The 26,115-nt window shown below is 56.0% G+C and overlaps 3 protein-coding genes across 4 annotated transcripts; 2 read left to right on the top strand and 1 right to left on the bottom strand.

Annotated features, from left to right (window-relative positions):
- Positions 1 to 202: 202 nt before the first annotated feature.
- LPXN (leupaxin) lies at positions 203 to 3,048 on the bottom strand. Its single transcript, XM_033063255.1, has 9 exons — positions 2,968 to 3,048; positions 2,140 to 2,237; positions 1,965 to 2,020; positions 1,660 to 1,765; positions 1,436 to 1,585; positions 1,184 to 1,357; positions 1,032 to 1,113; positions 702 to 850; positions 203 to 620 (listed from the first exon to the last, which is right to left on the bottom strand). Exons 1-9 carry the CDS (start codon positions 2,978 to 2,980, stop codon positions 354 to 356), a joined length of 1,095 nt encoding a protein of 364 aa, XP_032919146.1. The 5' UTR covers positions 2,981 to 3,048; the 3' UTR covers positions 203 to 353.
- Positions 3,049 to 8,833: 5,785 nt separating this feature from the next.
- On the top strand, positions 8,834 to 20,095 carry ZFP91 (ZFP91 zinc finger protein, atypical E3 ubiquitin ligase). The gene is made up of 9 exons (XM_033061655.2): positions 8,834 to 12,051; positions 12,263 to 12,299; positions 12,733 to 12,822; positions 13,161 to 13,283; positions 14,795 to 14,845; positions 15,393 to 15,471; positions 15,745 to 15,859; positions 16,356 to 16,455; positions 16,769 to 20,095. Exons 1-9 carry the CDS (start codon positions 11,805 to 11,807, stop codon positions 17,277 to 17,279), a joined length of 1,353 nt encoding a protein of 450 aa, XP_032917546.1. The 5' UTR covers positions 8,834 to 11,804; the 3' UTR covers positions 17,280 to 20,095.
- On the top strand, positions 18,186 to 24,395 carry CNTF (ciliary neurotrophic factor). 2 transcript variants are annotated; one of them, XR_004418140.2, is made up of 4 exons: positions 18,186 to 18,274; positions 20,902 to 21,192; positions 21,407 to 23,696; positions 23,963 to 24,395. XR_004418140.2 is itself a non-coding variant. In XM_033061656.2 (3 exons), the coding sequence occupies exons 2-3, from the start codon at positions 21,079 to 21,081 to the stop codon at positions 21,869 to 21,871; spliced, it is 579 nt and encodes a 192-aa protein (XP_032917547.1). In that variant the 5' UTR covers positions 18,186 to 18,274; positions 20,902 to 21,078; the 3' UTR covers positions 21,872 to 24,395. The 2 variants fall into 2 exon arrangements, 1 of the variants encoding a protein (XP_032917547.1); XM_033061656.2 differs by having other exon boundaries at positions 21,407 to 24,395.
- The last annotated feature ends 1,720 nt before the right edge of the window (positions 24,396 to 26,115 follow it).

Here is a 26,115-nt window from a genome sequence, read left to right as displayed (position 1 = left end):
CTGGGCTCAGGTCCCTTTTCCTGGAGTGGTGCTGGTCTCCATGGCTCCCAGAGGTGGCACTTTGTGACAAAAAACCATGGTATTTCCCAGCCCTCCCACCTTGCCTTGCACCCCTGTCCCCAAAGCCACCAGTAAGCAAAGAAAAGGCAGGACCAGATATTTTATTGCTTCAGGTCCAGGGGGCAATGCCGATCCCTGCAGGGAGGGGGGAGGACAAGGAATGATGCCTGGCTGGGCAGCAACAAGGCTGAGGACAGTTGGCTGAGTGGGACCAGAGCCAGGGATGTTGATGGGTGGGATTTGAGGCATGTTTGGGTCAGCAGGGACAATGCCAGGCATGTTGATGCTGAGGCTCAGAGAAAGAGCTTGTCGTGGCAGGGCTGGCAGTACATCTTCTCACCGCACTCGCTGAAGGTGCCCTTGTGCAGCCGGCGCATGCAGTAGCTGCAGATGAAGTGCTCGGGGTGGTACCTGCGCCCCGCGGCCGTGATGCAGCGCCCGGTGATGGGGCGGCTGCAGCCGTGGCAGATGGTGCCCTGCCGCTGGTGGAAGTGCAGCTCGCAGTAGGGCCGCCCCTCCAGCTCGAAGAAGGAGCCGCCACTGAAGCCAGTCAGGCAATCCTGGGGGAAGGAGAGGGGAAGGCTGGCATGGTCCTGGGACCACCCCCATTACGTGCATGCCATGCCCACCATCCCGCTCACCGTGCACACGAAGCACTCGCTGTGCCAGACACCCTGCAGGGCCGACAGGTAGTTGTCCATGACAGGGCGCTCACAGCCCTGGCATTTGGGGGCAAACAGGGCCAGGAAGTCTTGGTGGCAATACGGCTTCCCATTGCGCTCCAGGAACCCTGTGGGGAGGGAATTGGGGTGGGCACCCACCTAGAGATGGCTCATGCTGGGGACAGTGGGACGTGGTGGTACCAGGATTGGAGGTAAGGGAGAGACCATGAGGAGGTGTTGGATGGGGCAATAAGTGCAAGGATCCCTGGAATGGGGACAGGACCCCCGCACCTGCTCCTTGGGACATACCCTCATCTCCGAACACCTTCCCGCAGTGGGCACAGAAGAAGTGCTCGGGGTGCCAGGTCTGCTCCAGGGCCGTGAGGACTTTCTGCAGGAAAAGCCAAGGTGAGGGGCCTGACTGGTGGGTGGCAGGGGAGGCTGGGGAATCACTCACTCACCTCACGGATGGGGCCGGCGCAGTAGGCACAGCGTGGGGAGAAGGCTTGGCGATAATCCTCCTCGCAGAACGCCCGCCCGCCCTGCTCGAAGAAGGGCCCCTTGTCCAGCTCCCGCCCGCAGTGGGCACAGGTGAAGTGCTCGGGGTGCCAGGTTTTGCCCAGGGCTGTGAGCACCTGCGAGGAGGAGGCACAGGGGCTGTAAGGAGAGCTCCAGGGGCATGCCCGGAGTGCCAGGTGCCGGCAGGGGCTCACCTTGCCGGCGATGGGCTTGCGGCAGGAGGCACAGACGCCGGCAGGTGCTGCCGTGATGCCCAGCTCCTGCAGGTCCCGGGTGAGGCTGTCCAGCATGTTGTCCAGCACGGACTCTGTGGGCACCCTGGCTCCCTGCCCTGCGACTGCCAGCTGCCGGGAAGGAGGATGGTGAGGTCTGGGTGAGGGCCAAGCCCCCCAGCCTGCTGCCCCAGGCCAAGGCTCACCTTGCTCTGCGTGTGGCCCAGGTCGGCCAGGAGCTCATCCAGCTGTGATGCAGCCTCCGTGCGTGGGGGTGAGGGGAGCAGCGGCTTTGGCACTTGTGCAGGAGTGCTGGACACGGCAGAGAGGGGAGATGCTGTGGTGCTCACCCCAAGGCTGGCACCAAGACACCTCCACCCCGCCAACACAACCTTTCCCACAGACCACTGCAGGGAACACTGCAGGGATGCAGGATCTGTCCCAAGTGACCCTGGGAACAGCAAGGAACAGACAGCCCCAGATAGTTTTGCCCTCTCACAGCCATTTTTACCTGTACACTGAGTCCAAACCTTCTCCTGGAGGTTGAGCTCGAGGTGGCAGTGGCACCTAGAAGGACAAGCCCTTGTGGCAGAGCCCTCAGGGTGCTGGGTGCTCCCCTGGCAGCTTCCTCTGCCCAGCTCCACCAGCCCATCGTGAGCTGAGGGGTCTCGGTGCCCAGGCATTACCTTCAGGGTACCGTGCTCCTGGCAGGAGCTTGGTCCCTGCAGTGCACAGTCCTTGGAGGCCAGGCAGGAGCTCTGCTCCAGTTCTTCCAGCAAAGCATCTGCATGGAGACACCTGGGTCAGGCCTCAATACCTGCCCACCCTGAGATCTTTTACCACTCCTAAACCCTCAGGAGCAAAAGGTGTGTCACAGTGGTCTTGCTCAGTGCTCCAAGGGGCCCTGAGCACCTTCCCTGAGGTCCACATCCCGGTGCAGGATGTGCCCACCTTCCCAAAGGGTGGGGCAAAGGGTCCTGCCCCTGCACACCATCCCTGGCCAGCAAAGAAACCTCTGCCCGTCCTCAACTTGACCCAGCATAAGCCTTGGCAGGAAAAAGCTCACCCAGGACCCAGCCTGCATATCCAGAACACCACTTCCTCCAAGGTGGGCCGAGCACTTTTACTTTCCACTTTCACCTCTCCGCCTTGGCTGTTCCTCTCACTGGGAAACAGGGAAGGCCCCCAGCAGTGTGGCTGCTTCCCTGACCCCGGCTCCCCCACCCCAGACCAAGGATGGCTCCCAGCTCCCACTGAGTGCAGCCAGGCTTGTGGCGCTGCCACAGCCCATTTCCTGCTCTCAAGCTTGCTCCATTTTTGGCCAAATGCTCGCCTGACCACCAGCCCCATTGGGCCCTCGGGATGGGGGAGGCACAGGAGGGAGCAGGGCTCCATGCCCGCCCCTCAGCCGCATCCCTTCCCAGTCCTGATGTACAGGAAGGAAAAGGCTCCCCGGAAATGCGACCCCAAGCCTGGCCTGGCTGCAGGATCATCCCTGGATGGGCCCAACTTACCCAAATCCTCCATCCTGCCTTGGCGTGGGGTCCCAGGGCAGGGGCAGCACCCCGAGGTGCTGAGATGGCAGTCGAGGCTGTGCCGGCTCTGTTCCGGTCTCGCCTCCGCCCCCCGCGCCGGGGTTTGTCACCCAGGGTTTCCTTTGTGGGCTGTGTGCCTCATACCACGTGTGACAGGCACAGCTGGGGCACAGGGAACCACAAACAGCTCAGGTTGGGGCAGCAGAGGGGATAAAGTGGCCAATGGGCTGCCCAGGAAGCTCCAGAAGCCAACATGTGGCTGTCCTGCTGACCCAGGCCCTGTCCGGAAGCCACTGGCCACAGGTGACAAGTGATGGCATCCCTGTGCTGGGTGGAAATGGCTTTGTGGCAGCATGGTTTGTTGGAGCAGCAAAGCCCTTTTTGTCAGAGAAATCTCCTGGCGCTGCTGGGAGCAGGCATGAGATGTGGAAACAGCTCCAAGGGGCTGGGGGAATGTTAATGCCAGAGGTGGGTGCACATGGCTTGGCATGTCCTTCGGGCTCTTGTTTGGGTGTTTGAAGCAGGCAGCACCTGGTAGGTGACCAACATCTCTGTCATGTTGGCCACCAAAGCTTCACCATGTCCTGGCTTGGCTCCTTTTTTACCCAGCCAGAAAAACCTTGGGAGCAGTGGTGAAGAGCCACAGACTCCATCCTCTCTGCGAGGAGGCAGCAGCACCCACATGGGTCAGGCTGGCACTGCCTTGGCCCTGCTCCCGGGCACTGCTGAGCCCCCACGGGTGGGACAGGCTGGAGCTGAGCCCCTCAAGCTGCCACCTCAGAGGTCACTCCATTCCTGACACCATTTTGTCGCCTGCTCACAGCGGGGACATCCAGCCCAGCCCTGCTGCAGGAAAAGGCCCCCGGGACACCAGCCCCTGTGTCTGGGCTGTGTTTCACGCCAGGAATGCTGAGAGCCATCCAAAACTGAGGAGGCACTGCTGGTGTCACTCCTCAGGACTGCTTGGCCATGGGATCTTTGCATCAGGCGTTTCCCTTTCTGCACACAACAGAGCCTTCCTGCCTGCGGAAGGTTTCATGCTATTTTTAGCTTTCTCATTGATTTAGCGATGTGTGAGCCTGAGTGAACACGAGCATCTGAAGCTGGAAATTCTTAAAATTTGTCCTCACAGAACCCAGAGGCCAAAGGCTGAGCCATGCCTTCCTGAGCTCTGCTCCCCTGTTCTAACAAGAATTAATTCCCCAGCCTTGCCTGGAAAGGGGAAATCAGTCATGACAATGATAGGGACAGGAGGAATCCCTGTGCAAGGATCCCAAGGTGTTCTTTAACTTGGACATTCTCCTCCTTCCCAGTGTCTGGGTCAGTGGCTCTCCACAGTGAGGAGGCTAATTAGTGCACTCTCAGGAACTGCTGGACACACTTTTGTTTTCTAGGAACGTACCAGAGCTCAGGACTTGAAACGCAGAAAGGATTTGAAATGCAGAAGCAGAAGGAAGCACCAGGCCCTCAGAGCCCTCTCACTGCTGGGAACCAGTTCACCAAACAGGATTTTCCAGCCGAACGCTGCGGGCTCTTTGAACTAACTCCTGTGATTTTTGCCGTCTCCCGAGGCAGGATGAGGAGCACCTTGTTCTGGGTTAGTTTTACCCTTTGTTCTCGGTGGGTAAGATCAGCCAAACTCTGCTCCAGAGCAAGCACACCCCGCTCCTCTTCCCCTATCCATGCCCTTGATCCTGGCCTGGTGTCACATCCCGCTGCAGACAAGGCAAGGGAATACTGTGCCAGGTCCAAGAGCCTGGACACTGAAACGGCTGGGACAGCAGGGAAGGGGACAGAGTGACAAAACCTGCTCCAGGGTGGCACCTTCAGTGTCTGTGAGGGTGAAGTTTTGGGGTTTTGCGTGGGTTTAATGTATCAGTACAGCTCCTGTGGGAGAATCAGGCGTTGCTGGTGTTTTGAGAGACTCAGGAGACCACGGGGACGAGTCCCCCGCACAGCCGCTCCCGGGGTTCCTGCCGGGACACAGCCGGGAACGGGGAACGGCCGCTACCTCAATTCCGGCGAACTACAACTCCCGGCAGGCACCGCGCATGCGCGGCCGCGGGACGGAAGCGGGTAGGGCTAAGGCTGTGTGCCCCGCCCCCCTTGAGCCGGCCACCATTTTGTCACCGACTTTCACCCGCCGCCCGACGGGGCGTTTTTTTTTTTCTTAAAGGAGAAGCGGTAGCCAAAAGCAGCCCGGCCGCCAGGCCCCGCCGGTACCACGGGCGGCGCCGCAGCCCCGCGGCACGGAGCGGCCGCGTGGGGCGGGGCGACCAACGGCTTCCCCTGCCAGGCCTCGCCCGAGGGGCAAAGGGGCCCGGGGGCAGGCGGAGGGGCGCAGGCAGCGGCGGCGGTAGGGAGCCCGGCGGTGCTAGGGGCCGGGCGGCGGCCGCGCGGCGGACGGGCGATCCGGGCGGCGGGGCCTACGGGGCGGCGGCCGCGGGGGCCGCGCTCGAGTGGGCGCCGTGCGGGGCCGACCGGGGGGGGAGCGGGAGCGCGAGAGCAGCGGCCGCGCCAGCGCCTGCGCGAGAGGCGGTGCGAGTCCGGGGCGCGCGCGGGAGCAGCGCGCTGATTGGCCGCTCGGCGTTCGGGGGGCGGGCCCCGCCCCGGCCGGGCCTCCCATTGGCCAGGGGGCGCGCGAGCGGCGGGGAAAGGCGTGAGCGCGGCGGGCGGGGGGACTCGGGCCTGGGGGGCAGGGCCGTCCCTCGCGTCCCGCCCGCGGATTGGTGGTCGCGGACAGGGGGCGGGGCGCAGGGGCCGCGCGTGAAGGTGGGCGGCGGGCGCTGATTGGCCGCGGGCGGCGGGGGCGGGCGTGCCCGGCCGAGGGTGGAGCGCGGCCGTCCCGGCCCCTCCGCCGCCGCCGCCGCCCCGATGCCGGCGGGCACCGAGCAGCCGGGGGGCGCCGCCGCCGAGCCGCCTCCCGCCCCGGGACCGCCGCCCGCCGCAGACCGGCCACCGGCTTCGGGCCGCCGCCGTCCGCCACCGCCGCCCGCCGCCGAGGAGGGGGAGGAGTCCGGCGGGAGCCGGGTGCTGAGGGGCGGCCGGGAGCGCGGCCGCGCTGCTTCGGCCGCGGGGGGAGCCGCCGCCGCCGCCGCCGCCGCATCCCGCCGCCGTAAGGCCGAGTATCCCCGACGCCGGCGGAGCAGCCCCGGGGCGCGGCCCGCCGCCGAGCAGCCCGCCGCCGAGACGCCGCCCGCGGCCAGGAAGGCCCCCCGGGCCGGGTGAGTCCCTGCAGCGCCGGCTCCGCCCGCGCCTTCCGGGGATCGCGGCCGGGGGCTGCGGGCGGCCTTTGCCCGACCCGCGCGAACGGGCCCAGGCCCTCGGGCCGCCTCCGGCCGCGGGTTGCCCCGCGCCGCCTCCCCTTTGTTCCGGCCGGGCTGGGCCGGCCCCGCCGGTCCCTTCCCAGGAAGGGCAGTGTCCCGGGAATCGCCGGCTGCGCAGCGCCCTCGGGCAGCGGCCCTGTCCCGGTGCCCCGCGGCGCCAGCGCGGTCTGGCCCCGTTTGCCAAAGGTCTGGGTGAGGGAGGCGGTGGGATTTACCTTCCCAGGAGGAGATGCTGCATTCGCTGCACCTTCGATCTTGGGCAGGATCCTTTGGATCCTCTCGGAGCCTTTGGAAGCGCAGCTGCTCTGCCCTGTTCTAAGCACAGAATTCCCTGGATCGGTTATAACTCTCCTGGGCATGGTTGGGCCTTTGCTGCTGGATATTCCTATGGTTCCCCTCGGCTTCCTGCAGCTGAAACAGTCCACCTTGGCATGAGAGGCTGAAAATAATTATCCAGTAGAGAGGCACTGGACTTTGAGAAATCTGGGCTCATCTCCACGTCATTCAGTTCCTTGTTGCTGCCCCCATCCCATAGAGTCTGGCTCTTACGCTTGCTTTTGTGTTTTTTTCAGGTGCGCAGATAAAGTCGCTGGTAAAGGTAAGAGCTGAATTATTCACTTCTGGTATTGTGTTCCATCTGGAAAGTCTGGGCTATCCCATAGGTTAGCCCAATCCTCCTTTTAGTGCTGGGTGATGTGCAGGTTTCTTTCTGTCCCAAGGCTCTGGAACTGTGATAAGCTGCTGCTGTTGGCACATGCCCAACCTGCAAAATCTTCCTGTCCCAAAAAGCACTAGGGTTTTCCATGGCTGTTGGAGTGTGAGGCTGGGCTGCTCTATGGTTTGACAGCTCGTGTTGCACAGCAATCCCAAGTAGTTGGCAAATCCTGGGCTCACTTTTCTTCTGTGGTCAGAAATATAGGAGTAGATCCTCGAGAAACTGGAGATAGTTGTGTGGAAATCAGAGTATTCAGACATTCACACTTGTTCTTTTCTAGCTTTAGTGGATTATGGAATTTTTTTTTTTAGGCAGATGTCTTCAAGGGTGGAAGAGAAAATTATTCAGAACTGGGGGCGTCAGTAGGGTCAGAACACAAAAGGCCCAACTGTGGGTATTTGTGAGCTGGAGCAGAACTTTTGTTTTCCAGTGCACACTATGAATTCTGAGCACCTATTTAAAAATTTCTTGTCTAAAAAAAAGGAACAAACCCCAACCTAAAAAGCCAAAAAACCAACAAAAAAAGGGCTTTTCTCCTCACCTGGTGATGACTTCTGAAACAGGTCCAAGTAAAGGGCTTTGTGCAGTGTTGTTTTTGATCTGGCACCAGAGAATTGTGGCAGAATGAAGCACTGAGGAAAGGAGGTCACACACCTGTGCAGATGAATTCCCCTTTCTCCTGGAGCTGTCCGGATTTGTTTGCCAGCAGTTGTGTCTCGGAGGCTGCTGTTATTCTCGTGTTTTGGTAACTCTTTAGCTTTCCTCCTACAAGTCTTTATTCCATTTGGGTGTGGAAATCCATCACAGTTCCAGCTGGCAAGGTGTGTTTTTACTGACTGAAGCAGAATTAACCACTGTGTGTTGAGCCCAGATCTTACTTGTGTGCATTTATCCCTCACTGTGTAAAGGATGGGTAGCAGAGTAATGTCAGAGCTTCAACCTTTTATATCAAAGCACAGTTGCTGAAATATCTAAGAAAGTTTAGCTTCATATGTGTATAGAGATAGGACTTTAATGGTCATGCTTGGTATTTTGGTTTAAGGAGAAATATTTATTGGTAGTGGGAGAAAATGGGCAGAATGTTCCCATTTTTACCTCAGGAAGTGAAAGTTGTCAGATTGAAATTCACGGGTTTGGGGGCCCTCGGCACTTGAGCCATTTTAGCCTTTAACTTGGGCTCTGAGAGTTTCAGCTGTGCTTGAAGGTGCGAGTGGAAAAAGTGCTTGTTAAACTTCTGGGGCTGTTTTTTTCCCCTGTTAGATTTGCAGCCAAAATGATGGTAGGAATAGTTGCGTGGAAATTGGCACTGGGAAGTGCTGACTTCTGGGCCAGAGGAAATCTGTGCCGTGGGGGGCGGGGGTTGTTTATTTCTGGTTTGTTTTTTAGTCCACAGAAGTGAGGAAGCTGCACTCCTGTGTCTTGGCTGCACGCTGGATGGAGCCCTTGTGCACCTTGTGCTGGTTGCAGAGAACCTGGAGACAGGCTGAGGAGTGTCTTCCTTGGATAGGTTGTGCAGGAGCAGGAGAGGGGCTTCTCCCTCCTCCTCCTGTTGGGCTTTAGCAGAAGTTTTTGAAGGAGTGTAAGCAAGCAGCAGCTTTCCTTGCACAGGAGGGTTTTTGGTAGCCAGGGTTCCCCTGTGGACCTGGAAGGCACAATCCCATTTGTCCTTTCACCCTGGATGGAGCTGGGATAAGGTGCTGAGTGGTTCTGGTGCAGGCTTGGAATTCTGTGCTGTGTTCCCTGATATGGAATTGATTTTTTTTTTTTTTTTTGAATTGCAGTATTAACCTTTACTGTCAACTGCTAAATCCAGTTTGGAATATTCCCTGGGTCAGCCATGGTACACAGCCAGGCTTCTTTAGCATCCATCCCCTTGGGAATTCTGGCTGTGCAGGTCTGACAGGGTTTAGAGGGAGATGAGAGCCGAGATGAGAGATGAGCTCTGTGTGTGTGTCACAGCCTGACTGTGACTGTCACCGCAGCAGTGTGCACGGGGGCAGCTGCAGTGTCAGCCTGTGTTCCCTGGCTATTCCCTGTCGCCTGCTTAGTCATGCAGTCGCAGGATTTCCCAACGTGTGCCTGCAGGAATATTGGATGCATAAGTAGAACGTTTTAATCTCAGTTTTCAAATGAATTCATGTAGCTACAGTGACTGTGTAGCAGAATTCACATCTGGCTTCCTGCAGCGCTCTGTATCCTTGTGGGAATAATTTTCATTTTAGTCAGGAGAGTCACCTGCCTGGAAGCCTGTTCTCAAATCCAGGGTTTTTGCTAAGAAAACAGTCAGGTTTGGCAGATTTAAAAAAAGATGGAAAACTTTGAGACTCAGGTAGTACTAAATGGGTTTGTACAGAGAAGACTCGCATTGTACCTAAGAATTTTAGTCTTAATGCTTCATGCTCCTTTTGGGACTGACTGCTTTCCCTTAAGGCTTTGTCAGTGTTTGGAGAGAGAAATGTCGTTACTTAAAACCAAACCTTATAAAAATGCACTGAATTTAAATATCTCTGACTGCCAAATCCTTCAAGGATTTTCCTGTGTCCCATCTGTGCAGTTCCACTGTGCTCTGGTGGGGGAGAGCCCTTTGGATGGAGCTTTGTGCTTGGATTTTTTCCTGAGTTTCATTTTTGTCCATGCCATTATAAACCCAGGTGTTTGGTGCCTTAGCTGTTGTGTGGTTGCTGCCTTAAATCTCAGAGGTGTGCATATGTTGTGATGCATTTATTTTTATAACAGCTTTTTAACTTAGCCATTAATAGTTTGTTTTCCTTTCACTTAATTGCACATTATGGCACAAATTACACATGTATTTTCTGAAATTATCTGCAGGGTCAGTAAGACGCTTTCAATTTCTTTATAAATCAAAGTTCAGCTCTGTTGAAAAGCAGAGCAGTGCCCAGAGTCCTGGATTTTGGTTGTCTAAACAAAGCCACAACTTCACTGTGAGCATCCTTCCAGGTGTCATTTTCTTGTGTCCCTTCTCCCAGGGACTGGCGTTCGCTCACAATTTTAAATCTATTTTTTGTGAAGGAAAAAGAGACAAAAATTTATTCCAAATCTAGAACTTCCCATATTTTGGGCAAGGCCTTGGTGACTGCTGATTCCAGCTGTTCCTGCAGCTGAACATTTGACAGAAGTTTCCTGGTGCAGCCCTGACTCTTGGATAGGGACCATGTTGGGAGGGTCTAGAATTAGGTTTTTCAGCTCAGCTCTGTATCACTGTGAATTCTGTGGCAAGGTGAATACTTGATAGATCTCCTAAGGATGGGGTTTGGGAGGTACCTGGGTGTTCTCAGCATGTAAAAATGCCCTGAATCTGTTAGACAGCAGTGCTGAACAGAGGAAGTGTGAAGGAGAAATCCTGGGAAAAGGCTTATCAAAGACCTTCACTGTAGAGGAAGGAAGCAGAGCTGCTGGGTGAGGGGTGTGCTCTGTCCAGGTGTGTTCTGAGGCAGGCCTGCTTCAGCTCTGTGAGCCTGATTTTTAAAATGATAAGTAATCAGCTGAATGCCCAATCTTCCAAGGAAACACGGCTCTTCCAGAGCAGCAGTGTGTGCTAACCCTGGCAGCACAGTAGTGGCTGAGGGGGAAATTCCTAGAGGATGGTTTCAAGTGTCTTTGGGTTTGATTTAGCATTCAAAAACCTGAGATGTTCACCATGAGGACTGCGAACATGCAGCAGTCACCTTGAGATCTGCTAAAGAAAGCCAAGGAGGTGCAGTTCATGCTCTGATGGTGACGTTTATACGTGCAAGACAGCAGCTTGATGGTTTACAACACAGTGTGATGCCTCACATCCGGGATTCCAGTCAGGCTTTTCCAGCCAAATGTTGCTTATTCCCACCCTGCTAATCAAGGAGCAGACAGTGAGTAATGCAAAGCAAACTACGTGCTAGGAGAAAAAGGATCATTTGGTTCAGAAGGCTTGTTGCAGAAATGGAGATTGCAGGCTGGGAGGAATCAGAGAGGTGGTGGATGCCTCATCCCTGGAAGTTTCCAAGGCCGGGTTGGAGCAACCTGAATTAGTGGAATGTGTTGCTGCCCATGGCAGAGGTTGGAATGAAATGAGATTTAAGGTCCCTTCCAACCCAAACCATTCTGTGATCATCTGTAACAGCTGAAAGGACATTGAGTTCCCAAAGGCCTAGTGTCACAGCAAGCACCAAAAAACGAGATCAAATGAACTGTACTTGGGAATTTTAGTTTTTAAGGGATTAACTTGCTCACAAGACATTTCAGCCAGTTCTGTTATCTTGCCAAAGCATGTTTGGAGACCAGCCATGAGCCAAAAGGAAACCACCTGTACAAGCTGTAAATAAGTGTGGAGACCTCAGGCTAACAGCATTTGTAATGCTTTTTGCTCTAGCACAGCACCAGAAACATCCGGCTCAGATCCCTCAGGGGTGTTGCCAGGTGTACAATTCCAATGAAGTATATGTTTGGGAGATCCTCTAAACATGACTTTTCACATGGCCCAACTTTGAAGCTGGCCTTTCATGAAGCACTTGCTGAGCTTTATGAGTATCTTCTGTTGTGCTTAGAGCCAGCAAATCACTGTCTTAGAAGCCTTTATCCAAGGGAAATACAAGCTGCTTTTAAATATTAGTGTCTTTCCTTGGGGGCAATGTGAGGAGAGTTTTAAGGGAAGGTTTGCTGAGGTGAGGGCCTGGGAAGTGTCCTGGCTCAGCAGAGAGGGCTGAGCAGGTTCCCACAGCAGGCAGGGGCTGCTGTGATTTAAGGTGTGATTTAATGACAGGATTTAGGCATTTTGTACTATGATGAAAGAGCCTACAACGCCTGTTTCAGCTCCCAAAGAAGAGAAGGAAGAGGAGGAAGTGTCCAGCGTGCTCAGCCATGGCTCTCCCGTGGGCACAGCCCGGCCCAGCCGGAGCTGGCGCAGCAGCCGGACGGCAGCCACCGCTCGCCAGCGCGACTCGGAGAATTCCCGTGCCTCCAGATCCAAGGCTGGCTCGCTGCAGCTCATCTGCAAGTCAGAGCCCAACGCCGACCAGCTGGAGTACGGTACGTGGGGCATGGAAGGCCTGGGGACGCTCAGGGAGCCGGCTGTGGGTGTCACTCTGGGCGTGTGGCTGGTGCTGGCGTGGTGCTGCTTGTCACGGGTACCTTCTGCCACCAGCACTCCCGGCTCTGAATGTCGACGGAGGTTCCGTGAGACAGATGAGCTCACTGCAGCGAACACACTTTGAAACCTAATGGTGACTTTTCCTTTCAGTGGTCACAGAAGAGCATCAGCCTCCAGATGGAGTCAGGTAAGACATGTTATTTTGTGGTGGTTCTTCCTGGTGTCTCGAGGTGGTCCTGAGTCACTCGAAAATAAACACTTGTGCGAAGTGTTCTGTGGGACTGACAGTAGCTCTGTTTCCTTTGGCCCCTCGCCTTCGCAGTTCCAGTGTGCACAGATGTGCAGAGATACTGTGGCGAAGTGGATAATAAGATTTAATCTGGGGATTCCACCTGGTAGCTTTGTTGCTGTGGGTGGGTGGGTTCATGACACAGCTCTGCCTGGCTGGTTTTGGTTGTCACTGTGCTCCTTGGTCAGTGCAAGATGTTACCTTTCCCCAGTCATGCTGGATGAGGAAGTGCTGTGTAATAGTGTCCTTCTCATGCTGGGGGATGGTGCACACATATCTTGCAGTAGTGGCCAAGCAGTTGCTGCCAAAATCTCTCCTTTTCTCCCAGCAGTGATGATGATGAGGAGATGCTCATCAGTGAGGAAGAAGTTCCCTTCAAAGATGATCCCAGAGATGAGACCTACAAGCCCCACTTAGAGAAGTATATTGGATTATGTACTTACTGGGGGTTTAGACCAAAAAAATATGGGCATGTTACCTGAATTAGCTTAATATGCCCCAAAGCAGCTGTGCTAGTTGATCTGGTGGAATGGTTCTAAATGTTGCCTGCACTGGCCAGAACTGTTCTTCTCTTAGGAACTGAATTCTTTAGAGCCTTGCTGTCTACTGGGTGTTTCCCTTAGCCTGGTTCTTACTTCTGCTTGAAAGTGGGACTTGAAGAATAGACCTGAATTTGGGTCCAGTTTTTGTTTAAATCTTTGTAAAAAGCAGGCAGTGGGACAAGTATTGGATTAATGTGTTGTATGTGTGTTTTTTTAGGGAAGCACCAAAGCAAAGGAGAAAAGCTAGCAAGGGGAAGGAAGAAAAAGAAAGGCAGAAAGAGATAAAAGTGGAAGTGAAAGAAGAGAATGAGTTTCAGGAGGATGAAGAGCCACCAAGGAAGTGAGTACACTCTGCAGTTACACATGCCAGTGTGTGTTGTGTGTTTTGCATTCTTGCTGGTGTACAACAGTGTTCAATTGTTGTTGGTTCCCCCATCCCCCCCCGGTCCTCCTCCTCCTCTGGGTCTGAGAGCTGACAGGGCAGCACTGTTTATCCTATGCCCTCACATCTTGTCTGTGTTCAGCCACAAAAAAATCAGACTTCAGCTGAAGTGGAGGGGTTTTTTCATCATCCTGTGGTTAGTCAGCCTCCCTGGGTGTGACCACACAGTGGGAAATACTTCAGGGTGTCCTTACAATGGGTTCCTTGTGATGCCTCCAGTAGGTGCTGAAAGCCAGTGGGAGAGGGCAGCATTCCTGCTGTGTGCTGGGGGCAGACTCTGGGATGTCTTGTCACTGGAGTACCTTGTGTGTGTAGTAAGTGTCCTTTTTGTACAAGTGGGACTTCATGAGAACTCAGGAAAATCAGCTGTTTTCCCTGAAGTAAAATAACAAACTTTTGCCACCCAGTCAGTTGGGTGTGCTGTGCTGTGACTGGAACTCATGGCTGAAGCATTCCTCCTGGCAACAGAGGGACATTGGTTTATGTGACTGTGTCAAAGCCATTCTTTGGGATAATGTGAGGGCAAAAAAAGAAAAAGGAGTTGGTTTTGTACTTCAGCTCCTCCTGAGTGGTTGGAACAGCCTGGGCTCCCTCTGCTGACCTGCTGCACACTGCTGGTGTAATTTCCCTTGCTGTTCCTGAGCTGCTGCTGATTCACAGTGGAGAGGAGTGAGGAGGCTGATGTTTTGAGAACATTTTTGTCTGTTGGAGACTGCTTTCTGAGGCTTGAGGTTTTGTTGTTTGAATCAGACACTACTTTTTGTGCGTAATAAAACCTGTGGCTCTTCTGAGGGCTTGGCTTGAATGCTGAGTGTGTGTTCAGCATGTTCCTGGCTTGCCATCAATACAGATGTCTCAGTAGACTCTAGAAAATACTTCCATCAATCTGCTCCAAGTGTCTCTGCAGCAGTGGATCAGGCAGGCAGAGCTGTGGCTTGGGAGGCTGCAGTTTACATGTGAGCACAGGTCTGCTCAGACAGAGCCTAGATTTCTGTCTTGACAGGTACAGAAGCTGATGTAGCTAATTCAGTGGCCTGTAAAATAGCTGCTGGATTATTAATCCCGTTCTTCCTGATCAGTCAGGTGGATGTTTTCCCATGGTGTGGGATGTTCCCCGGCAGAGCAGAGGAAATAGGGTGCACTGTCGGTTCTAGACCACGTTGGCAAAATTACATGTTTATGAAAAATGAATTAGGAAATGGGAAGTACTGAGAGAGCAAACCATGTGAAGCACTTATTTCTCTGGAACTTTCCATCTTTTGAATCTGTCTCCAACTTGCACTCAGTTTTTTTTCTAGACCATTTATTTCATGCAGTTAATGAGGCAACACAGTGTACACTTCAAAGTCTCTGCCCACTACTAATGCAAAGAAGCTTCTCTCAGTTCCCTTTCTGTATCCCTGTTACAGGAGGGGAAGGAGGAGAAAGGATGACAAGAGCCCAAGGCTGCCCAAGAGAAGGTAAGTAATCTTCTCAAACCAGTTCTTTTCTGCAGACTTGCTTCCTTTGTGTCCTACATGTAGACATGGATTGTCCCAAAGCCATTTCTATTCCTTAAAGGGAATAAAAAACAAAAATAGCAGCATACCTTGTCTTCCTTCTTCTCCTTCCCCTGTAGGTGTTGGCTTGATTTCTTCCAAGTGAATCAGCCCCCTCCTTACTTCTCAGTTGATCCCTCCTGCATTGATCCCTCTGGCATTCCCCAGAAATAAGGCTCTGGGAATTCTGGGTCTTCTGAGGTTTTTCCCAGCTCTAGGGAGAGCCCTCAAGTAGTGGTAGGAGAGGAGGTGGCTCTTGGACAGCAACTCTGTCACAGCCCAGGCAGGAGTTTTGGAGCAATAGCGCTTTGCTGTGCCTGCACTTGCTATTTGTGGCGTGAGATGCATCAGCCCCTCACAAACACAGAGAATTGTCATTCTAAATAGGATATGTAGGATCTTTATCTATAGAATCACCTGATCATAGAAGCAGCCAAGCACTCTGCCCCTCTCCTTGCTGATTTCCCAGGAAGAAGCCTCCGATCCAGTATGTCCGCTGTGAGATGGAAGGCTGCGGCACGGTCCTGGCTCACCCGCGGTACCTGCAGGTTGGTGGAGGTGTTCACTTCCTCTCTCACACGTGGGAGGCAGGGAAGGGGTGCTTGGAACAGACAACTAAGCCTCCACTAGCACTCACACCCCTTCCCAACACTGTCATTTTGCAAGACTTCATTGTGGCCAGTTGTAGCCGTGTGTGTGTGTCTGTCAGGTTGCTGGATGTCCATGTGTGTTTTATTTTACAGTAGAGATCTAAACTTGAGTGAACCTCAGCTGTTTACTCAGTCATGAACAGTCTGCAAACTTCCACTCTTTCTTCCTAGCATCACATAAAATATCAGCACTTACTGAAGAAAAAGTATGTGTGTCCTCATCCCTCCTGCGGTCGGCTCTTCCGGCTCCAGAAGCAGCTCCTGCGGCATGCCAAACATCACACAGGTACAGGGGGATGGGAAATAGATACAAACTCCTCTTCAGGTCAGTGAACAGATGGGGGAAAAGGGAGAAGTCTCTGGGACTTCTGGGGAGAGGGAAGCCAAGTCAGGTGGCATAGATTTGCAGCAGCAGCAGCAGGGTATTACTGTCTTCTGGATTACCATCTTTTAAGTAAATGAAAGAAAGAGACTATAGAAGTTTTATTCTCCTTGTGGCAAGCATCACTCGGGGGATCTGTAGAGGAATAAACCTCTACAGATAAAGTCTGATTTCTCCCAATTTACCAGTCTTTCATTGTTGGTCAGAGTGGAGCTTTTAGGAGAGTCTTAATCATGCCTGACCTCTCCAGATCAGCGGCTGTGGTGTGTTGTGGGACACCTCCTCCTCCCAGAACTTGTAGTTCTGCTCCTTCTTGAGCAGCTTTCCCAACTCTCAGATGGTGCAGGTAAAGGGAGCAGGTCTGTGGGAGAGCAGTGCTGCAACTGCTGTTGTCTTTCAGATCAAAGGGATTACATCTGCGAGTACTGCGCCCGGGCCTTCAAGAGCTCCCACAACTTGGCAGTGCACCGGATGATCCACACGGGCGAGAAGCCCTTGCAGTGAGTAACTCTGCCTGTGCCTTGCCCTCCTGCTCCCCTGAACACCCATTTCAGAGCAGCTCTGAAGTCAGGGCTGGAGCCTGTTCCTGGTGTCCTGGCTCTCTTTGAACACGTGCTTGTGTCACCTGTTCCTCGCGGCAGTGTCTTGGTGCAGATCGGGGAATGCATGCCCTCAGTAAATAAAATCAGAGCTGAAGATGCAGTGACATTAGCGAGCCCCTGCTGTTTTCCTGGGCTGCCACCTCTCCACTAGTGTTCCCTGTGAGCATATGTGAACGTCCCTTTGTGAGACCTCCTCGTTGTCCCCTCCCAGGTGTGAGATCTGCGGGTTTACCTGCCGGCAGAAGGCTTCCCTCAACTGGCACATGAAGAAGCATGATGCAGACTCCTTCTACCAGTTCTCCTGCAATATTTGTGGCAAGAAATTTGAGAAGAAGGACAGCGTTGTGGCCCACAAAGCCAAGAGTCACCCCGAAGTGCTCATTGCTGAAGCACTGGCTGCCAACGCGGGTGCCCTGATCACCAGCACAGATATCCTGGGCACTAATCCCGAGGCCATCGTGCCACCCACAGATGGCCAGGGCCTCCCGCTGCTCCCCGACCCCCTGGGCAGTGCTCCCCCAGCAGATTGCCTGCTGCTGAGCCCAGAGGGGATGCCAAAGCCCTACTGTGGCGGGGCAGAGCGTGTGAGCCTGGTGGCTGATGGCAAGCTCTTCGTGGGCAGCGGCAGCAGCGCAAACCCAGAGGGGCTGGTCATGAACACAGAGATGCTGGAAGCCAGCACAGAGGTGCTCATTGAAGATTCAGACTCCACTGGACCCTAGTGGCAGGGGAGCACCTGGGTGCTGGGACAGTTGGGACTCTGTATTTAAAAGGAAAAGGAAAAAAAAAAAAGGAGGAGGCACTTACTGAAAGAGAGGAAAGTTAAACAAAACTTACAATACTAGTAAATAACTGAAGGGTCTGCTCCCCTCCAGCGCGGATCACAGCACATCCTCTTTCTCCCAACCACTTCTCTCTCTCTCCCACGGCCCCTTTGTGGAAAGGGGCACGTGCTGCCATTGCCAGAGCAAGTTGGATTGAGCGGCGGATTTCTCCAAGAGAGGGGGCGCTGCCGAAACCCTTCGCTCTACCCCAAAGCAGTTGCCTTTCTGGCTCCTTGGCGTGGCCCCACTGGCAAACTAAAAAGCATTGGACATGCTCTGGAGAAGTTCCTTAGGACTCCCTCTGCCCCTGGTCCCGACTTCTATGCACCACTGCACTCTGGTCCTTGCAGTCTCCTCTTCCTTGCCGGGGCTGGGAGTTTGGCACTTTAGCCCCTCGGCAGGGTGAGCTGTGAAGCAGCAGTGCACGTCCCGCTCCCACCGCGCTCCCCTGCTCCAGCCCTGGCAGGAAGTGGAGAGAGGGAACGCCCTGGCTCGTAGATCATGTTTGCTTGGAGAGGCCCGGGGGCTACAGGAGCCCTGCGTGGGAGAGGCAAGGAGGAGCATCCCAGTTTGACGACAGTAATTTGCACTTTGAACATGCTTCGTTTTTGTGTTGTGGTAACAAGATTCCTTATTTATTGTTTAAAAAAGGGTCGGTATTTTTTAGTTCTGTTCTTAGGGGGCGGGGGTGGAAGGGGTTCAGGCTGTTTCCCAGTAGGCTCCAGGGCAGGGAGCTCCAGTGCCATCGTGCCAGCAGCTGGGAGAGCCGAGGTGAAGGCAGCGCTCTGGAGTCAGATGTATCTCGCAGCTTTTCCAGAGTAGAGGGAGAGCCCCTGGAGAAGAGCCTGTGTGCAGTGGGAGTCTCTGCAGCAGCGTGTTAGCAGGAGGATGAGGTGAGTGATGGGCTGTCTCTCTCTCCCTCCCTCCCAGCTCCGGGTGAGCTCCGTGCATTAAATGCCTGTTTTGCCTCCAGCCTTTCGGGGAAGGACGTTATTAGCCAGGAACTTGTTCTTGTGACTGGGGACAGCTGTGAGCTACTTGCTGCTGGGGGATGTGGTGCTCCTCATCCAACTGCCTCTCCTTTCCAGGTCTAGATAAAGACGCAGCAGGGACTGGATATGGTTTTCTCAGGCTTGTTTATCCAAGGCAATAGATTGATGTGGGACTAAGGGGCTGTCAGCATTTCTCCCTGCCCTCATTTTGGGGGGGATTGTGTAGCCGTGTTCTGAAAGCTTCTCTTTTCTGCACAGACACTCCAGCTTTCCCTGAAACATGGTGGGTCAGGTGTTGCCTGCTGGTGTAGTTAGAGCAGCTTTGAGCCCTTGGAAAAGTTTACATAGGATAAGATGTGTCTGCTATGGAGACTTGGATTTTTTTTTTTGCTCTTCTCTGAAACTTTGTGTGGAGATTCAGTGGCCTTGAATTCGTAGCGGTTTTGGAAGAGGTGAAGAATAACCTGTTTTTTTTGTTTGTTTGCTTGTTTTTTGGTTGGGTTTCTGGGGTTGGGAGCAGAGCTGAAGTGTCTTGTCTGAGCACAAGATCAGCTGAGTTGGTCTGTAGCACACAGCAACTTGACGAAATCGGGTACCTGGGGTCTGGAAAACCGCAATAAAACATGGAATTTAATTGGATTAACAGGAAACTGACTCTGAACACCCACTCTGTCCCCTGTGATGCCTGGAAATCCAGCTGTGGCCCAAACATGCTGGCTTTTCTCAGGCTGTTTGTCCTGGTTTGCCCCCTCCCTTCTCCCTCCCCCCTTACACTGATACCTTTGTCAGAGCAAGTTGAAGCACTTCCTGGTGTTGGGGCGGATCGAGGCTGAGCAGTTGGGTGTCCTCTGCCCTGGGTGTGGGCATCCCACGTCCTCATGCTGTGGCTCACGTGGGGGCCCAGCACACCTGGTGGCAGCTCTGTGGTGGAATGGTGTTCAACTAAACCAGTTCCTTCGGTCTTCTTGGATTGCTTTACTGTGGTTTCCAGCAGGAAACTTTCTGCGTGGCAGCTGGTCCCCCTTGCAGGCTGGTGAGGGGCAGCACACTGAGGCCAGCAGTTAGCCCAGCTCTGGTGGTTTCACTCTCGGCAGTGTGGGGCTTCTCTCTGGGGACACTTGGTGGCCCTCAGGGCAGGTTAGCTGTGTCCTTCTGTGCTGCTGGAGCTGTGTCTCTGCCAGCCCCTGTGCCTGTGGGAGGTGTGGGGTGGGCAGAGCCTTGCACAGAACACTAAAGGAGAGCTTGGGGGTTTGTTGGTCGAGGGATGGCACTAAAAGACCTTTGGGCCAAGGGCTTGCTCACCTCGGGTGACTCAGCACTTGGCACCGGGCTGGGAGAGGCTTCTTTGTCCCACGTCTGCCCCCGTGGAGCAGGGTTTGCCCCTGGCTGCACTTGTGGGATGCAAAATCAAACATTTCCTTTGCTTCCTGGTCTGGACACCTCTGATCCCTGCCGCTCCCTGCCTTGTCCTTCCATGACACCTCTTGTAGCTCTCCCTTTTCATTTTCTGGCCGTGGCCAGGTGCCTGTCTGTCCTCTAACAACAGCCTGCTCGCCCCTGATGCAGGAGACGTGTAGCTCCCTTCCCACGCCCCTCTGAAGCCCTAAAACTGACACAGCCCTTCTGCAGCTCCTCCTCCCCTCGATGTCTCTCCTTCACTCGCATGCAGTTTGCTTCAATAAATTATTGTAGTAGTTTGCAATAAACTTTTTTGTATTTTTTTCCCCTGTATTTATTTTTTTTTGTCCTCCCGGGGAGGGATCGGAGGGGGCACAAGGCCCTTTGGCACGGGCAGCACTTTGGGGGCTCTTGGCCACTGGGCTGGGGCTGGGGGCTGCTATGGCTGGGGGCTCCCCAAGCTGAGCAGATTCTGAGCCCTAGGGTGGGAAGGAGGCTGCTGGGCATATGGGGATCCCCCAGCCAGGCACACTGTGGTATTCATGGGAAGCTGCTTTTCAACTCCTGGGGTTTTTCTCACTCTTGATCTGGGTAATGCATAACCAAAATAAACATTCTGAGGAAAAACCAACCCAACCCAAAGGGCTGTTTTTGTCTTGGTGTGTGCAGCTCACCGGTGGGGTGGCCGGTGTTGTCCTGGGCTGGTTGGGATAACTTTCCCTCTCTGCAGCCCCTCTGTAAGGCAGGACCCCTCTGGGGAAGGGGGGGTTAGAAGGAGCTGGCACAGATCCTTCTGCCAGGGTTTGGGTTGCAGCTTGGCTTGGGGCTGGTACAGGATCTCCAGCCTGAGGGCTGCCCTCGAACATTCCCCGGCCGTGCTCAGGCTCCAGCCGGCTGAGGTGTTGAGCAATGTCCGGGCTTTGCTCACCTCTTCCCGGCAGAGGTTTCCCGCGCTCTGGAATGAGCCGAGGGCTTAGCGTGCTGCTAATCTCGCTGTGTGGCTGGGAGGGAGGAGTGGGTCAGCCGGGGCTGGGAGCCTGTTGCTGCCGGGCCAGACAGTTCTGGGCAAGGCACTTGGAGTAGCGATGCGTGGGGGAATTAGGGAAATAATCTGTCGCTGTTGATCCCAGAGGCGGGAATTTGCAGCGTGGTGCCAGGCCCCAGGCACGGAAGAGGGGGAGAGCCAGGCCAGCGGACGTGTGAGCGGAGCTCCCGGCTGGAATGCACCAGCTCAGCAAGGGATTGTCCTCGCCGGGCCGGGCGGGTGCTGCGCCCGGAGCCTGGTGGCCGTGACAGCTGCCCGGACCATGGCGGCCGCAGACAGCCCCTCCGCCGCCCTCCGGCGCCGCGACCTCTGCAGCCGCGGCATCCGCCTGGCCGGCAAGATGCGCGCGGATGTCGTTGACCTCCTGGACGCCTACGTGAGTTTGCCCTGCTCCTTCTCGGAGCGCTGGTGGGATCTGGGGTGCGAGGACTCCGATCCGTGGCAGGGATGGGGCACGGAGTCCTGCTGGATCTGACAGCCGGGCGAGACTCGGGTGGCTCGCACTGCCCCGACACCTGCAGGGCTCAGCGCTGGGGATGCCCCCACGCTTGTCCTGCCCCCGCTGATCCCCGGCGGGTCTCACCCTGCAGGTGGAGCAGCAGGGCCTGGACGCCTCGGCCAGCGTGGCGGCAGTGGAGGGGGTGCCGCTGGCGGCGGTGGAGCGCTGGGACGAGCAGACGGGCACGCAGCGGCTGCTGGAGAACCTGGCGGCCTACCGGGCCTTCCGCGCCCTGCTGGCCCAGATGCTGGAGGAGCAGCGGGAGCAGCTGGGCGAGGCGGATGCGGGCCTGGGCCGGGCGCTGGCGGCCGTCCTGCTCCAGGTCTCGGCCTTTGCCTACCACCTCGAGGAGCTGCTGCGGCTGGAGAGCCGCGGGATCCCCGGCGAGGAGGAGGACGGGCCGCCGCCCCCGCCGCGCCTCAGCCGCTTCGAGCAGAAGCTGCGGGGCCTGGGCGTGCTGCGGGAGCTGGCCCACTGGGCCGTGAGGTCCGAGCGGCAGCTCGCCAAGCCCAGCCCGGCCTCCGGCGCGGCCCCCGGCCTGGCCGAGAGTCCCTGAAGGCGAGCACGGGGAGGGGGGTCTTGGCTGCCGCTGGGGCTCCTTGCCTACCCTCTCCGAGGGCAGCCGACAGCGAAGGAGGGGATGTGGAGGGGAGGGACCGTGTCATTAGTGCCCATGCTTTTAGTGCTGCTCCTCGTGGGGAAACTGAGGCAAGGGCTGCAGTCTGTCCATCCTCAGGGGTCCTTGGGCTCTTCCTCCTGGGCAGGTGAATTATCCCCCAGGAAGCAGCTTTGCTGCTCGCCCCAGGCCCTAGAGGCGTGACCAGCGGCACTGCCCTTGTCTTCGGAATTTGGACGCTGCCTATGGCAGGCAGATGCTGCCTTGGGGCTCTTGCTGATGCAGGGCAGGAGTGAAAGGACAGAAAAGCATCACCTGGTGAAAGGACTCTTGGGATCTGCCCCCAAGCTGCAAGGAACAAGGCTTGGCTTCCTGCACGTGGACTCTTTCTTTCTGCTCAGCTTGGTTGACTGCTCATTGAACTTCTGCTCTAATTGCTTGGGGGCTTTTTAGGCGGGGCGGGAGGGGGGGAGCAATCAGGAGGGGAATTCTTAACTGCTTGGACATGATAATGGAGAGGATTTTTTAACTGAAAGTGGATCTTTTAGCTGTGATTCAGAAGCCCCTCTGCAAGGGGGTTAGTGCCTGCAGGGCTTATTTTAGGACTGGGAATGGCATGGGAGAATCTAACAGCCCCAACCACATCGTTCACCCTGTGGAGTGCTGGGATGTTTCACGGCTTCCTGGGCCACGGCTCTCCTGCCGACTGGATGTGCTGGCTGCTGGCTGTCGAGTGAATAAAAGGGCTGGGAGACCTACCCGGGTGATGTACTTCTTGGGGGAGCTGGGACAGTCAACCTCACCAGAGAGTCTGGGCTGCCCAGTTCCCACTCCAGGGAAGGGTCCATCCCAGTGGGGTGAGTGAGAGGTTTGGGAGGTCACGGGGAAGACGAAGGAGCTGGGGATGGTGGGAGGATGAGGAGGAGGTGGGGGGTCACAGGGGTTGTGCCGTGTCCTGGTGAGGCCCTGCCTTCTTCCCTGTGAGAGGACAGGCAGAATGTGGGGACCGGGGCCACCGAGCAGGGAGGAGGGTGGGGACGTGCCCGGCTGGCTCTGCACAAAGCGGCTTTGTGGTGGCAGGTTGGGACAGCAGCGGGCACAGCGCCTGCCCCAGCACCAGCAGCCTCTGCACAGGCACGGGGGCTCCGGGGGCACAAAGAGCAGCCCGAGGCTGAGCCCCCAGTGCCATCCTGCCCACCCCACCTACCACACTGGGCTGCAGGGTTGGGGCAAGGGTGATTTCATGGGGTCTCTTTTTTCATGGGCAATGCCTGAGAGGAAGAGCGTGCACCTTCTTCATCACCACTTGCTGCCTGCCCTCAGCTTTGCAGCTCAGACTGGATTACTTCAATCTTTATGCTTCCCTGCACTTGGGAATAACAATTTATGGCCATTATTTTTTTCAGAATTAATCAAAGCAAGTCCCTTTTCTGACAAGAATTTTTCTTGCCTGCTGCTGGGTGCTTGAAGCCACTTTGCTCCTCTCCCCTTGCACCCTCCAGCTCAGCAGTGGCCGGGTGCTCACACCCTCCTCACCTTTCCAGGGGTGGGCAGGGACATCTGGAGTGTGTCCTTGAACTTCACCATCCGACCAGGTGGGAACAGACCTCTTTTCTCCGGCAGCACAGGCCGGGTAGGAGGTGACCTTCAGATCCAGGGAGCCGGCCAAGGCTGCAACCCGATACTCCCACATCAGCTGCTGGCAGAGAGCTGAGCTCGGTGCTGCACTTGCACTCCAGGGTGAAAGCAGGAATGGAGACCCAAGGTGGACGATGGTGTTGCCCCAGGGATTTCCCTGGGCTTTTGCAACCTTCCTTCCTTCTTCCCTGTTCCCTTGCCAGCTGGGTGCATCTGCATTTGTGGAGCAGCCACCTAACTAGAAACAATGGGAAAAAGCAGTCCATTACAAAGCTCCACGCTCTGGCTGAGCAAGAGGCTCCAACTCCCGGCCTTTCCCTGCCAGCCAGCCCCCACCATGCCGTGCAGAGGCGGTGACGTCTGAGCTGGCTGGGATTTAATGCTATTTTTCAGCTGCAGCCCTGAGGGAATCACCAGTGAAGTGATTTGGCGAGGACAGGGGCGCCCGACAGCTGAGCTCCCGTGGTGCCAGGAGGCCCTTGGATTTGCTTTGCCACAGACTGAAGTGAAGTTGACCTGGATGGCTGAAGGCAAATGAAGCTGTTCATTTTGGAATCAGAAATTGGGGGTTTGAGGGGAGGACAGTTGTACCCATGTGGCCGATGCTGCTGAGGACCCCTGCCACGGCCTCCTGCAAACTGAGAACTCACCCAAACCATCCAGCTTTGGGAAGAGAGAAGAGATTTGCAGTGCTGGTGGGAGCAGGGAAGTGGGGCGGGGGGGTGGAGAGAGGGCCGTACTCTCAAACTGCAGCAGGGATGGAGGCACCAAAAGCAACCCACAGACATGTTTAATTTCAAAATAATAAATGTTTTTTAGGGTTTAACATGCGGCTAGGCACACTTTGTGGGATTGGAAAGGTTTTGAGCTCACTGAGGCTGCTCCCTGACCTCAGGCCTTGGTGCTCTGTGGGAATGGATTTGCTCCTTGCCCACAGGGCACCAGAGGCTGGTGGGATTCAGCTGTGCTGGTCCCACTGCTTCACCCACAGTCCCGCGCCAGCATTGCAGTGCTGGCTTCTGACTTCTTGATCCTGAGCTGGAGCTGGGGTGGGTGGATGTTCACCAACACTTTCCTTTTTTAATAGCAGGAAAGCCTTTTCCTCCTGTCTGAGTCAGTGGAAAGGATTTCCCTGGGTTTCCCCGTCGTAGCCTTGGCTGCACTTGTCTGCCTCAAAGGAGCAGGTGAAAACCCAGAGGAGTGGCTGTTTGTGGCTGTGCTGCTTTCCTGGGAAGGGCTAGGAGCCCTCCCTTCTTGCAGGAAAATGTGCCTCAAGCGTAGCCCCGTGTGTCTCTCCAAGTGTGATCCGGAAAAAGGAGAACTTTTGTGGTTCACCTCATCCTCTCTCACCACAGCGCCCGCCAGCTGGCATCACCGCAGTTAGTCCCCACCTGTTCGTTCCCCCTTTTTCTTCCCTCTGTTTTTTCCTCTCTTTTGGATCTTGTCTAATGGTTTCTCACCACAAGCGCCACTGGCAGGTGCTCAGCAGGATGGGCAGTGCCTGGGAAACAGGTTTGTCAGGAGAGGAGCTTCACTACCTGCCTGGGGATGAGTTGCCTCCAAGCCGAGGTGGACCTTGGACTGGGGGGATTTCCTGTGCTGCCAAATATGGGACACAGGGGCAATTTGTACAGTTCTCCCAAACCAGGAAAGTCCAGGTGTTTAATATACAAGGAAATCAGTGTTAGGTGTGTCTGAGCACAGGAGCACAAAAGGAGGTGAGACCAGTCTGTCCCCAATATCCTGCCATTCAGGGCTGCCCTAGGAAACTGATTATGAGGAAGAACAAGCTCAGGAATGTTTTTCTGGCCTGCAGGGAAGGGTCAGCGCTGGCTGCTCCAGTCTGAGGGTTGCCACAGCGCAGGGATGCCCACGTCACAGCAGGGGCAGCCAGGAGAGCCAGGGTGCAAGAGCAGGGATTACAGCCCACGTGCCCCTCAGAACATGAGGCAATTTTGGGCTTCAAAACCGTTTTTGTGTGTCAAGGTCTTGGACCACATTTCTCTGTCACAGCACACAGAGCAGTTTCCCTGTGACCCACCAGCACCCTTAGTCCCATGGCTTGCAGGCAGGGACTGGGGGTCCCACAAGGATGGGTGCACACCTGGTTAGGGGTACGGGGGGTCTTCGGGCTGCAGGGTGGGGTTACAGGGACATTGGGAGGGGTCCCAGGGGGCAGGGTGGGGGTGCGGGGACAGTGGGGACGTGGGGTGCAGCACAGGGATATGGGGCCAGCGATAGGTGCCGGGGTGCAGGACGCGGCTCCAGGGCCAGAGGCGGGACGGGTCCCTCGCCCCCCGCGGGTCGCTCGGTGCCGCCGGGGCGGGGCGCGGTGACGTGGCGCGGTCCCGCCCCCGGCCCGGGGCGCTCGGTGCGGGCGGAGGGGCCGGGAGCGGCGCCGCGGGTGCGCGCAGGGGCGAGGGGCGGCCCGGCCGTGCGCGGCTCCGGCCCCGGGCGGGGGCGGGCAGAGCCCTGCGCCGCGCCGAGCATGCGAGAGCCGCCGGGGCGGGCGGCAGCGGCGCAGCCAGCCGGGGCCGCGGCCGGGG

The sequence above is a fragment of the Catharus ustulatus genome, chromosome 6, assembly GCF_009819885.2.
Source record: "Catharus ustulatus isolate bCatUst1 chromosome 6, bCatUst1.pri.v2, whole genome shotgun sequence".
NCBI lineage: Eukaryota > Metazoa > Chordata > Aves > Passeriformes > Turdidae > Catharus > Catharus ustulatus.
This window is presented reverse-complemented; position numbering and strand designations above follow the sequence as displayed.